At 35.8% G+C, this 13,467-nt stretch overlaps 1 protein-coding gene across 1 annotated transcript in view; it reads left to right on the forward strand.

Annotated features, from left to right (window-relative positions):
* Nucleotides 1-13,467, forward strand: part of NBAS (NBAS subunit of NRZ tethering complex) — a 160,172-nt gene that overhangs the window by 132,252 nt on the left and 14,453 nt on the right. Inside the window, exons 49-50 of the mRNA XM_071440593.1 lie at nucleotides 7,408-7,547; nucleotides 12,560-12,704. Of these exons, the coding sequence (XP_071296694.1) occupies nucleotides 7,408-7,547; nucleotides 12,560-12,704 (285 nt within the window). The remainder of the gene's footprint in view (nucleotides 1-7,407; nucleotides 7,548-12,559; nucleotides 12,705-13,467) is intronic.

Genomic DNA, 13,467 nt, shown 5'->3' on the forward strand with positions numbered 1-13,467 from the left:
GACATATATAAAGATGAAAATCTTGTCATTTCTGGGCTGTATCTTCTAATGCTGTTGTCTGGTCTGTTAGAGTATTTATATAATATATAAATTCTGAATTATATAACAATGATTAGTAGTTGGTGCATACACAGAAGATTACTTAACATGTCTGTGAGTCCCTCATGTTGCACAAGTGTTAGTTTTAACTATACATGCATCCAAATTTTTACATATTAGCTCACACCTAGTCAATATACAATTTAAATAATGTATGTTAGTCCTGTCTCTTTCAGTTCCATCTAGCTAGCTATAGGAGTCTTTCAAAAGCATCTTTCTTTTTCATTATTTGCTGTTATTCTCCCTACCAATATCTATGTACAGCCCTCAGAGGTTTTCTCTGTACTTGCAGATTAGGACATAGTCTCCTGCAGAATACAAATGAATGGATTTTGTTTTCTGCACGAGTTATTCATTTTATGCATTAGGCAACACATTTGTGTTTATTGAATCTATATGCATTTCTTAGTGAGCTGCATATGAAGCAGATAAGGAATTAAACAATATATAAATCACTTCAGAAGAAAAAAGTTCTTGAGTATTTCTATAAGAACTCAACATGTGGCTAAGCCTTAGTTTGATTCATCACCAGTAGGCTTCTTGTTGATTTGTTTTTTTAACTTGAATCTCATAACTTGCATATCTTGTACACTGGCTTTAATTTGAGCAGGATTTTACCTGTTCTATTATGTGCATCTCTTTAGTTTCTGCATGCAGCAAGCTTGCATATGTGCTCAGAATTCAATAATAGTTTTACTATGTGAAGCCCAGCTCTCAGGAAAGTGCAGGAACACCTGACTTCAGAGTTCTTCCTCCTCTGGGATATAAGGCACGGGTTGTGAACAGTGAGTTTGTTCATGCAAAACCCTTGACTTCAGTTTTAATTTTGAATTGATTGCTCTAAGATTGTAGTTTTGATAGCAGACACTTCCTTCTGGTCTGTCAGACAGTGTTTATGGCTTTCAGTCTAGGTCAGAGCAGCCCATGGTCAATGAGTCCAGCTCCTGGCCCTGCACAGGACACCCCAGGAGTCACAAGGCACACCCAGTGCCTGAGACCACTGTCCAAACACTTCCTGAGCTCTGTCAGGCTGGTGCTGTGCCCGCTTCTCTAGGGAGCCTCTTCCAGTGCCCAGCCACCCCTCCTGGTGGAGAACCTTTTCCTAATATCCAGCCTAAACCTCCCTGACACAGTCCTTGGAATGTGGTTGGGGATTTTTGTATTTTTTTTGTTGGTTGGTTTTGTTGTTTTTAAGTAACTATCCCTTAATAAAACTTGCTTTGCATTAACTGGGAAAACTCCATAAGCATAGCCTTGCAAAAAGCTGCTTTCAAGCAAGGGAATTTAATCTGCAACAAACTGGATCATGTTTTAGCTGTTGTGTTTTTTCATTAAACCAGAGCTAAATCCTGTTATTGTACAGGAGCATTTTGTGAGGCCAATGAAACTAATTTTTAAAAGTTGCTATCTCTCAGCTGTGACTTACTACCACATAAACTTCCATTTACTAAAATGTGTTGAAAGTAGAATTATCAAAATGTGAACTAGGGTTGATAGAGAAAGCAAGATCAAAACAGCCTGTTTAAAGCTAACAGGCTCCTTTGCCCTTGACTTTCTCCATCCTTTGTATCCTTGCCCATATACTAATGGACCAGTGGCTGAATGATATCGTGGTTTGTTTTTCCAAGCCTGCTATTAGTCTCTCCAGCCTGACCCTGTTGTGTCCTGGAGGATTTTTCCCTCAATCACAATTTACAAGTTGTTTAATGTGGATTTTTTTAAAAGAAATCCTAGTTTAGAAATAATGGGATGCTGGTGTATGTTGCAGGGTATAGCACTTTTGGTTTTGCCTTGAAAAAGGGTTTACTGTTGCTCTAGCATGTGAAAATCTTGAATAAGATGTTTAATATGTGTTTGTGGTTTTGCATTGTTTCACAAGTAAATAATGTGTCTAACATCAAAGCTGATAGGATTTCTAACATCTTGAAACAGTTTGAAGATGATGAAATAAATAACAGCCTTTAAAAGCTCCTAATCTTACATGTGCAGAGTCAGTTGCTATGCAATTTCAGGAAGAGTTGTATAGTGTTGCAGATTGTGTTTGTTTTTTGGGGGTTTTTGACTGACTTTTGACATTTGTGTTCATATTAGCAATAATTGACTTTAAAATTTCTATTTAACTTGTAATTTTATATGTCCTTTGTAAAAAACTTTTAACTTTGCAGCCTTGTACCGGAGGTAGGTTTCAGTAACTTATATTTGTGCAGACTTTCAGTAGCTCCATAGAGAGCAGGGAATGACAGATTACAGCCTGACATGCAAAGTGGAAGGACTACTTTCTTCAGTGACCAAACCCTACTGGCCTGTTATATAGAAAGGACAGTATTTTCTTTGCTGATTTAGTTAATTAGATTGTGAACTCTTTGGGGCAAGGCTGTTGAATTTTTGAGCCATGAACAGCACATCAAGATGGCAGTTACAGCAATGCAGTCAAACTGCTACCAATCCTTTCAGTTGTTGTTTATAAACCACGTTAAGCCCCGTCTAATGAGTGGAAGGAAATTTTAGCATCAGTGTTCCCTATCTTAAATCTGAATAAAATCTTTGATGTCACATCTGCCTATTACTTTGAGATGCAGCACAGATAAATTCTCTATCACTACAGCTTGGGCAGGGGGGGTGGGGAGATACATAAAATCAGCATTTTACAAGGAAGTTCTGAGAAATTGCAGAACAATTGTCTATTGTAGCAGTAAGGGACAGTCAAATGCCTGCTTAGTGTTTCTATTTTCAATGCCATTTTAATTCAAATTTATGCTGCAGTGTTGAACATGAACATATTTTGAAATACTTACATTTACCATCTGGTAGATGTAATAAAATTAATTTTATAATCATGTAAAACAGTAAGCTTTTGGTTGCATTCCTTGGTAACAGCAAATTTTTCTGCCTTGAGGACAGGGAGTTGCTTTTAATCATGGATATAGCTTTTCTCAATAAACAAGCAATTGTAGTGAAAATATTTTTCTGATTTCATTTATAAACATGCTTATAATTTATCTCCTTTGTAGTCAGCAAAATCTGTTAATGAAAACTGTGGCTCTGTCACATTGACCCAGAGTAAAATTGAATTTGCAGAATAGATACCAGTGGACAGAGGGAGGTCGGAGTCTCTCTGCATTAGTTTTCCTGCTCACCATTCTCATACAAAAATAGCATTTTTCTATTATCTCAGAGGAAGGAGAGAGTTGAATTGACTGGGTCTTTTTATTGGCATTTCCATTTTTTTTTTCAAACAAAAGGCACTCTCATCAACCAAGTCAGTCAGCACCAGATTGTCAAATTAAATAGCTTTAGCAATAAAGCATTTGCAAGTCTATCAGATGTGTCTGTCCTGTTGGATCAGGAGACCAGGATTTCATTAGTGGATATCTAGAACTTAAGGACACAGTTCAGATACAGCTACATTCCAAAGTTGCTGTAAATACTGGTTTTAACTTTGATTTCAGGAGTAAGATGATGTATCAAACTAAACCACTGATTCTGCAGTGTTTTAGTTTGGTACATTATCTCACTCCTCTGCCATGCCAAAGGCCTTTTTTTATCAGTCTTGTGTGATTTCCACAGTTTTATTAAACTTCATCATTCTTCAAGTGCATCATCTTACAGTTTTTGTAAAACTTTAGGTTTCCAGAAGCTACATAACTAACTTGTGAGGCAGCTTTTCATATTTGGACTCCTTCATCCATACCACAGGTGATGAGTATGAATCAAATAACAAATCCGTAGAATAACATTATGAGTCAAAACTTAGTGCATTGAAAGTCGATAAACTGAGTGCTTTCAACATTTTGGGCATCTAATAGGATCTAATCTGTGAGGAAAGAGTCTTGTAAGATTTAAGGTAAGTCTAAAAGATTTGATCGTAAGGCAGAAAAGCTGGATGTATTTGAAGAGAAATTTTAAGTGCACAGAGTTTTTAATTCAACACTGAATCTCTTGTAGGCTATGACAAGCTCATGCTGTTTGTGTAGCCAGGATTTTGCTTTGTGAATTTCCTGTATGATTTTTTTGAAGGAACCATTAACATATGCAGATGTTTGTATATTCTTGTTTCTGAACATATGTAGTCCCTCAGTAATGAAATTGTGTGTTTTAACAGTTTAACATAAGGTTTGGCTTTACTTAATTTGTATTTTGTTTTATAATCTATCATGAGGATAATTTCTACAATTAATTCCCCTAATTGACTTTCCCATTGTGGTAAATATTTGTGCAGCCTTTTAATGAGAAACATGATGCCAGCTGTGTTCTACTGCCAAAGAGACTGCCTGAAACTGAGGACAATCAAGTCAGAATTGAGCAAATCTGTTGTTAAAACTGAAAACCCTGCTTCCCTTTTCCTTGCTTTTGTTGTTTTGTGGTTTGTTTGATTTTTTTATTCCACTTTTTTTTCATATTTCTTTGGGTTCATCTGAAGTTCATGTCTAGTTTTGGGCCTCGTTATTCTGTTTATTGACAGGTTCTTTACAGGCACTTGTGTTAAGAGGGCTCTGAGCAGTTCATGGTGGGTTATCTTGACATGATTAACCTCAGAGCAGTTTAGAAAGATGTTTTGGGGTTTATTTAAAAAAAAAAAAAAAGAAGGAAAAGCAGAGTGCTATTGTCCCAGTACCCAGTACAACATTCAGAGTCATCTGAATAGATCATCCAAAATTGCTACAAAGAGAGTGTTCAATTAAAAGTGGATTTTTTATTAATCTGTTATTACAACAAAACTGAGATGACTAGCCACAGCAACTCATCTCAGCTAGCTTTCACTTTGTGAAGGTGAAATTTCTACCTTTTTACACAGAGCTTGCTCTGTTTCTGCTGTGGGAGGTGTCTGCTTCCTCACTGTGCTCTCCCCAGACTCAGAAAGCAAAGACAGTAATACAGAGCAAAATTTAAGTTCTCTCTGTGTGTTTTATATAGATCAATCCATCTGTCTGTCTAGATGTATGTATGTATATACATACAGACACATAGTAAATATAAATGAAAACCCCATTCCTATGTGCTGTTTCAAGATATTGCTTCCTTTTAGCAAGGAACTGTCACTGAAATCTCTCTTGTTTCACGTTAAAGGGAAGTGACATGCATCTAAAATGTCATAAAAGGAGTGAATTTTCTCTAGTCTTCTTAAAAAAACACAAATCATTAACACCATAGAAAGTTCACTTAATTTTTATTACTCTTATTGAGAAACATAGGTGACTTGAAAAAAATGCCATTGTAGAGAGAAATGCTGCAGAAATGCTCTCTTACTTGAGAATAGAAAGGTAATTCTTCTGATTGACTTCAATTGAATTAGCATGTGTTCTGTCATGAGCAATCATGTTGCAAGGATCTAGCTGTCCAAAACACAAAATTATGGTGCTAGATGAATTAAGCTCATAAAAAATGTAAACCAAAATCTGTAAAGATGCATTATTAGGCAGAATTCCTGGAATTCAGTTCATGTTGAGTAGGATGTCTGATCTGCTCTCTGCTACTGGTAGGGGCTTTCTGTGATAGCTTTTCTCATGTATTCATACTGTCTTTACCATTTATTGCCATTTTTATGATTATCATTAGAAAGATCTTAAAATTTAGTCTGTGTTTTGAAGTAATGTGCTGTTTGTGAAGATATAGTAAAATGTACTCAGTGGGCCATCCAGAATGGTATGTACTTGGTTTCAGTATATAAAGAGCTAGTTTTCTGAGAAAGAGGTTTGGGGATGGGTAAGCAGTGTGAGAGCTTCTGTTGTCTAGCCAGTACTTAACTTGCTAAAATGGTAAATATTTTGGAGCCTTAGAGGTTAACGTCTTCTGTCTCTATTTTCCTTTCTTGTTTATTTCCTTTCTCTTCTCAACCTTGCCATTTCAATATCTAGTATTATAATACTATACATTATCAAGTAGATATATATATTACAAGTGGGTAACTGATGTCTGCTATGTGACATTTGCAGTAAAGAAAAATACTTCAAGTGGACAGATCTAGGGAACATTTTTCACTATCTGAAATGTATGGTGCTTTCAGATATACTCTGGAGACAGAAGCAAACAGTTTTTCAACACTAAATATTTTAGTCCCAGATTATGTAGGCAACTCAACAAACGCATCAGTAATGTTTGTTTTCCAGCCTCTTTTGAAAATTTGCCCTTGATGTATCAGAGCCACTTTGAAGAGATTGGGATGCGATCTTTAATCTTTCAGAGTAGCTGTAGAACTAAGGAAGACTTTGTCCATGTTTGAAGTCTTAGAGCTACTTGGGCTGAAACAGAAAAGTTAACATTTAATGCTGTGTATCTTCAGCAGAATTATAAGATGAAACTGAAGTGTTTGATATTCTGAAAGTTTCTGGACTCTGGAAGAAAAGTTCAGCGTAAAAATGCGTTAATAATACAGAGGGAGCTACTTTGTTATTGTAACAAATAATTGTTAAACTCTAAAAACTTGTGTCTGTCAGGTAGGCAGCGAATTGTTATTCCATTTGTGAGAGCCCTCCTGGTGTGATATCCAAACTTTTATACAGCAGTTATTTCTTATTTAGTAGCAAGTTGCTTCTCATTTACAACAACCTTCCTTTGACAGTCAGACCTTTTAACCTGCACATTTTTACCGTGAAACTGCAGGCAGTAATTACATTTAAAAGAACCTGTCATCAACTGGAGTGAATTCAAGTCCAGGCAAAAGCTGCAGGTTTGCAACAGAGATAGGCACTTGTCCCAAGACAGAATTGTCTGGGAGCTGATAGGGCAGTGGGTTTATTTTCCCTTAGGTTCAAACACCTGTGCAGAGAAATACTGTATTGTTAGCAAGCGTTCTTTGCTGGGGAGATTAATTGAGAAGCATCTTTCAAGGCTCTTTTCTAGGTGAGAAAAGATGAGGTGCTGTAAATTCAGATCAAACTATTGAATTTTCATGGATGAGGGGAGTAGTACATATTAGGAAAGCACTGGACATAGCTATTCTTTGAAAATGTGTGTGTATATTTCTGTACATTGTGAAAAAGAAATTTAGGGAATTTTTGTTTGTATGAAGAAGACAGAGATCTGATCCTCTGAGCTAATCAAAGAATGTACTTATGTGAGATTACATTGTTCTAGGAATGTCCACCTAAGTCATTCCACAGCTTTTGTGTTCTCACATTTTATTTGCATGTAGTTGAAAATGAGAGATAAGAAAATGGGTTTCTGGGAAAATTATGTTCACTGTGTTTCCTGCATTTTGAAGCAGTGATGTTCTTCACAGATAATTTGTCAATTGCTTTTGAATCATTGATTTCTGGGGTTAAAGAATAATCTGGTTTAGTTTGTTTGTTTGTTTTTTGCCTCTTTCAGGTAGAGATAACAGATATTGAAAATGAAGAAAAAAGATACCATCTCTTCCTGGGACTTCTGGAGTCCAGTCAGAGTCTGTCTGAGTTTCAGCACTTGGTCCTGCTGCTTCAGGCTTGGCCACCAATGGACAGGAGCAATGGGTGAGTGTTTCTTCAAACAACCATGTAAGAAAAGAGTTCAAAGTCTAGCTTGATATCATGTCGTTTTCAGTCCAGTAGCTGAATAGTCAGTGGCTGGTAGGAGTGCATCCTTTGGAAAGGGTCATACTGGGAAGAATAAATGGTTTATTTAAAGCAGAGTTGAATCAATCAGTTTCTTGTAAAACCTGTATATACACATATGTAGTCTCTGTGATGAAGGAAGGCAGAAAAACATTTTATTGCCTGAACTGTAGCACAGGACAGTGTTCTGTCTACTTATAATTTCAAACTATGTGTTTTGTTCTTGTTTTTAGCAGTATAAACAGAGTCCATTAGAAAAGAACAGAAAGTTCTGACTGTTCTTTATATTCAAAGTTACACTTTGCAGAAAGGCCTCTGAAAGGTGATGATGTTCAGATGGATGTGGCAGACAGTCTGCAGGAGGCCTGCGAGGGTAATGGTACCATGAAATGGCACTTCTCTTGTCTAGACCACTACCTGTTATTTCTGTCTCTGAATAAAGCATCCAAACCAATGTAAGATTAAAGTAATTATAAGACTTCAGAATTACACCCATAAAGTGGATATTAACTGGAAGTAGTAATTTGGAACATCCAGACTATAGGCAATAAAATATTTTATCAGTTCTTTGGGGTTTTTTTTGTGACTTTCTAAATAAATTTGAAAGTATAGAATACAGCAGCTAAATTTTTTAACTAATTTTTTAACTAATCACTTCTAAGATATAAGTATTCAAATAAACTCATGTGGAGAGGCAAGGATCATGCATCTTTCAGAGAGAAGTAATATTAATAAATATTTTGGCTAGCCATTTCTGACAGTAGTTAGGTTAGAGTTATTACGTGGTATTTATTTTGGATTACTTAAGGGTATTGATTACAACCTATTTTAACTTGGGGACTACATCCACACGCAAAGTGTTTATGTGCATTGATTTTTCAGAAAAGTTAAGGCTATCTTTTTCTGAAGAGTAACTATCTTATGTTTGTGTAGAGAACTGGTGGGTTACAAGGTAATCTGTAAAAGTTTTTAACATTCAAGCTTGCACTTTGTTTGGAATTTCTGGATAAGCAATAACCTAAATTCTTTAGTGACAGTTTTACAAGCCAAAAATTGTTTTCAGTACATTAAGAATTACAAGGACTGCTGTGGGATCTGTCACAAATTCATATTTCAGCTTCCATTTTAAGTTTCAGTTTTGATTGTAATTGCAAATTGGATGCCTCGGTGTGTGGGAACTGTCAATTTTTTTATAATCTACATACTACCTTTAACAAAAATCTAAAACTTAAAGAACAAAAGGTCAAGTGAAATACTGCTGCAATTATCAAAATCTGTTTTCTTTGTGTTGAACAGAAAGACTAAAGAGTTTGTGAAAGGAGAGCCCTTCTTGTATATGGGCAGTTCTTGGCTACTGTTCTGTTACAGAGTACATAAAAAAAATTACATTATAATATCTACCTCTTGGTGTTATGTTCCTTCAGTCTGACTTCCTACAGTGAAGACCAGAAAGAAAGAAATAAAAGGTGTAGTCACAACTAACTGTGGATCAAATTTCAGAGTGGGGAACACCTCTTCGACTTCATCAATCTTGGAAGTGAAAATTTCGGCAAATACTTAGGTTACTTGTATCATAACTCTTTTAGAGTATAAAGTAGTTATTATGGCTCCTAGGCAATTACACAGTCACAGTTCTTCCCTCTTCTCCCCTGTTCCATAATTCCACGTTAACAGCGTTCAGCTATGCTTAGCAGCCATGGGGTTTATGGATGTATGTGTGCATGTGTTCCTGAAAAGCCTATCTTTAGGATGGTTGGGCGTAAAGAACAGGAGCTGTTTTCTTAGCAATATTTTCAACAATTTCATTTTAAAGCAAGTTGTATTAACAAATTTTTGAGCAAAGAGGAAAGCATCAAGAAGTTAAAATTGTATGTATTAACATTTTTGTTTACTCTTTACTCTTTTTTTCCTCCTCTCCTTCAGGAGGAGGGTCATTATTGCTTATTGTTTCCAGGCAATGTAACGATCCTTACAGGAACTGGGGAATTTAAGTGTGAGTCATGTGAATATTTAGAATTTAGGTTTTCAATCTAGCAGTAAATATCTAATACTTAGAATTGAATATAAAGCTGGAAAACACAATTTACATTCTGTAAAAGGTTTAAAGTGAAGAAGAAATAAAAGAACTAAGGTTTGAGGGAGTTTTTGGTATGCTTTTAGTTTTTGTAACCTCTATGTTAGTAAGTCCATACTTAATGGTTTTTTGAGTTCTGTTTTCTGAAACACTCCAGGTAAAATAATACTGATTATCACAAGTATGATTCTCTTCTTGTCATAATATGCTGTGTTTACTGTGAGAAAACAGAGAGGTAGCTTGGTTGTTTCAGTCAGCACTCAAAGCTGTACACTACTTAAAATTTTATTTTCATACCCTTGTTATGCATGCATGCTTCTCCACCCAGATGGCTCATAGTCAGATGTCATTTTAAACATTTCATAAAGGTGTTTCTTAAAAAAAATTATTGACAATACCTGAAGCTCTGCAGTCCTTTGGAACTTGCTGCGTACATTCAAAAGGCATTTTTTATATTTATTATAAATATTGATAAGGTGTTTTGGAACTGAAATAACCCTAGTGTTAGAGATTCAGTACTTTAGTTCACTTTTTTAGTCTTAATCCTGGTTTTTCCTCTTTTGGTGTTGGGAAAAAATGTAAGGTGTTTCTGCTGTGGTTTTGAAGTCATTGCATTTTTATGATGAGAAATAATTTTTTTACAATCACAGTTACTAAAGTAAAATTCAGGAGAGAAGAAAACTGAATTTTTCCTATTGGTATCAGATTTTGGTAACTTAATTTTGGTTTAATTAGAGATAGCAGATAGTTGTTAATAGGGCACAGGAGTTATAAGGAATTGTGATGAGTAAAGCTTTATGTATGTAAACTATATAATCTGATCATTTACTTAAATAAATTTGTATATGGCAGGTCTTCATGGCCTTGCATATTTCCATTTATTTTTGTGTTTTATAATGTGATTTCTGTTTCCTTCTTCTAATGGAAAATTCCTGGAGATTTTCTTAATGTGCTCTGGGGGCAGCAGTTATAGAAATGGAAATTGATTTTGACTCTGGGCCTCTAAGTAAGAAATGGATCACAGAGCAGGAGCTATCCCTTTAACCAGTGGCGAAGATGGAGTTTCAGGGATTTTTTTCTTCTTCTGCCATGACTGGGGATTCAGAGATTCAGTGCCTCATGTTGTGTTTGCTGAATAATCTGGCATCTAGGGTTTCAACCCATCACGTTGAAAGGAGCGGAGAGGAGGAGCTCTGCTGTTCCCAGCCAGACTTCTGACAGCTCTGTGCACAGTGACTGTGACTGATGGAAAGGCTCAATTAAGTTGTCAGAAGGAAGAAAGACAATGACTTCTATTTAATTTGCATTCAGAGTTTCCCACTCCTAGCTTCTCTGTCTGGTTTTTGTTTTGGGCTGTAATGACAGCTGTGTATGGGGCTGCCTTTACTTGTTTACAGTGTGTACTTCTGGAAGTGGACGATGAGCAGGAGAGAGCTTTTATGTATGAAACAGTAGATATTGGTGGTTGTCCTCTCCAGAGCTGTCAGACACTTGGTATGTCAATCCAACAGACTCTCTTAACAGACTCCATTTACAATTATATTAATGTGTTGCTTTAACAATTGCTGCAAAATAATAACTTTGAAAAGCAGCACTTTGACAGCACTTTACTGCTTCTTGTCACATGTACTAAATGAGTATCTTAATTTCCACTAAATTATAATACTAAATTGCCACTTTTGGTCCTGCTGTGAGTTGGTTTTTTTGTTCTTGTTTGTTTTTTTTTAAGCTAAAGTGAAAGGTTTACCGTGTCTTTGGGATGCTGATTACTGACCAGAGAAATTGATGGGGTGATTTTTAAAATGGTTCTTGTACCTTCTTAAGTTTATGCACAGATGACATAGAGTTTGTGTTATTGTGGCTTAATACAATCATAATAGAAGCTGTAATTGTGCATGTTTTTAGCCCTCTGTAGGTGGGAATTGAAATGCATCAACTTAATTTACATTAGAAAAACGGCAGTGTAGGTGTGTTCCAGTGTTGAGCTTTGTGCTATCAGTTAAAAGTGGTCTGTTACCCATTTCTGTCACTACATCCACTCCTAGCCAGTACACCTGTTCCTAACAAAAGTATCCAAAATATCTCCATGATCTACCAAATAATGACTATAGGTGAAAAAAATGTAAAAATGTTGCAGCAACAGAAAAAAAACTTCACAGTAAGCACTGTGTTTGCTATCCTGCATGATGAAATTTACTTGTATCTACTGTCTGCCATCTGTTCATGTCTGATTCTGTAATGGTGACATAGCATGAGGTTCTGTGAGGAATTAAAAGAACATTTAAAATAAATAAATATGTAAAACAAATGTAACTGTATCCATATCTACTAGCAGAGTTCAGATGCAAGTAACTTCACTTCCTGACCCTTTTTGGATGGGCTGTGGAGAAAAGTTTATTTTTGTCTATACTCATTGGACCTGAAAATTAAAATGTGAATCTGGCTGTATATTTTCCTCTCAGAAGCAAGAGACAGATACTGAGAAACAGAAGCTGTTAGAATGTGATCAAAGCAAACAAAATTAGGAATGCTGGATTCCTATCACCCCTCCCTTGATACCACTCTGCTTGGGAAATCGGCTGGTGTAAAGCCAGGAGGAGATCCTGTGCTATTCCAATTTGATCAGTCTTTATCTGGTGTCTAATTCCTCAGGGTTTGCAATAAGCATTTCATAATTCCATGTAATTTAAATTTCTTTGTTGTATTGAAAGAGTGATGGCATTATGGACAGTGACTTGTCTCAAAACTTACATCTTTCTTTCATGAAGTTGTGCTTTTAAGTCACATGAGAAACAACCTACAGGAAATGCTATATGTATATTTATATTCTATATACATCTCTTTTTTTACTGGGCAGATCATGCACAGATGATAATCCCTGGGTGAAACTGGGGACTTTTATGCTGCAGAAGTGCCCACCTGAGGAAAAGGAGAAGACAGGAAATGAAATTTTGAAAATTTGCCGTTCTTTGTATGAGACAAAGCATATGCTCCCCGTCAAGGTAAGTTTTAACTTTGGGTATCATGTTTATGAGTCCTGTTTCAAGGTCCCAGCTACAGATAAGATGTTGCTGTACTGGATCAAGTCCAATGAAGAGCTAACAGAGAGGCTGAGAACTGGATTCAGTCTGTCTTGAGAAAAGATGACTATGGGAGACCATGTGTTTAAGTTGTCAAATGAGGAAACAAGGAGAGGAATTAGTCAGTCTCTTTTCAGACATGCTCAGTTATAGGACAAGAGGCAATAGAGACATGTTACATTATCAAAAACTCTCATTGCACCCAAGGACAACATTTCTAATCTTTAAAGTAGTGAAATATTAGAATGGGTGGATGCCTAGAAGAGACAGGGAGAATCTACCTTTGTAGGTATTTAGGTCTTGACTGGATCACGGGCAGTTTAATATTATTGGACTTGCTTCAAGTTGGAGGCTGGTTGGATTAGCTGATCTTTGTAAGTCTATGGCAGTATAAATTATTCTGTAATGTATTTGTAGAAAGGCTTTAATAATCTATTATCATTTGAATCAGTGTTGCAAAAATTGTTACTTGAATTATCAGTAATTCTCTTACCAATAAATCCTTAAAGATTTAGTGAGGAACCCCTGAAAAACATGGTGATTGAAAAAACCTCAATATACAAGTAATTACTAAGTAGTAACTATGATATTCTAACTTGTCTTCCCTAAGTATGTATGCATACTTCAATACAAACATCTCCTAAGTATAAAATTATTGAAGTGTTTTGTATGTAAACACTGTATA

The sequence above is a fragment of the Agelaius tricolor genome, unplaced genomic scaffold (genome assembly GCF_023055355.1).
Source record: "Agelaius tricolor isolate 1412-34295 unplaced genomic scaffold, bAgeTri1.0.p SCAF_1, whole genome shotgun sequence".
Classification (NCBI taxonomy): domain Eukaryota; kingdom Metazoa; phylum Chordata; class Aves; order Passeriformes; family Icteridae; genus Agelaius; species Agelaius tricolor.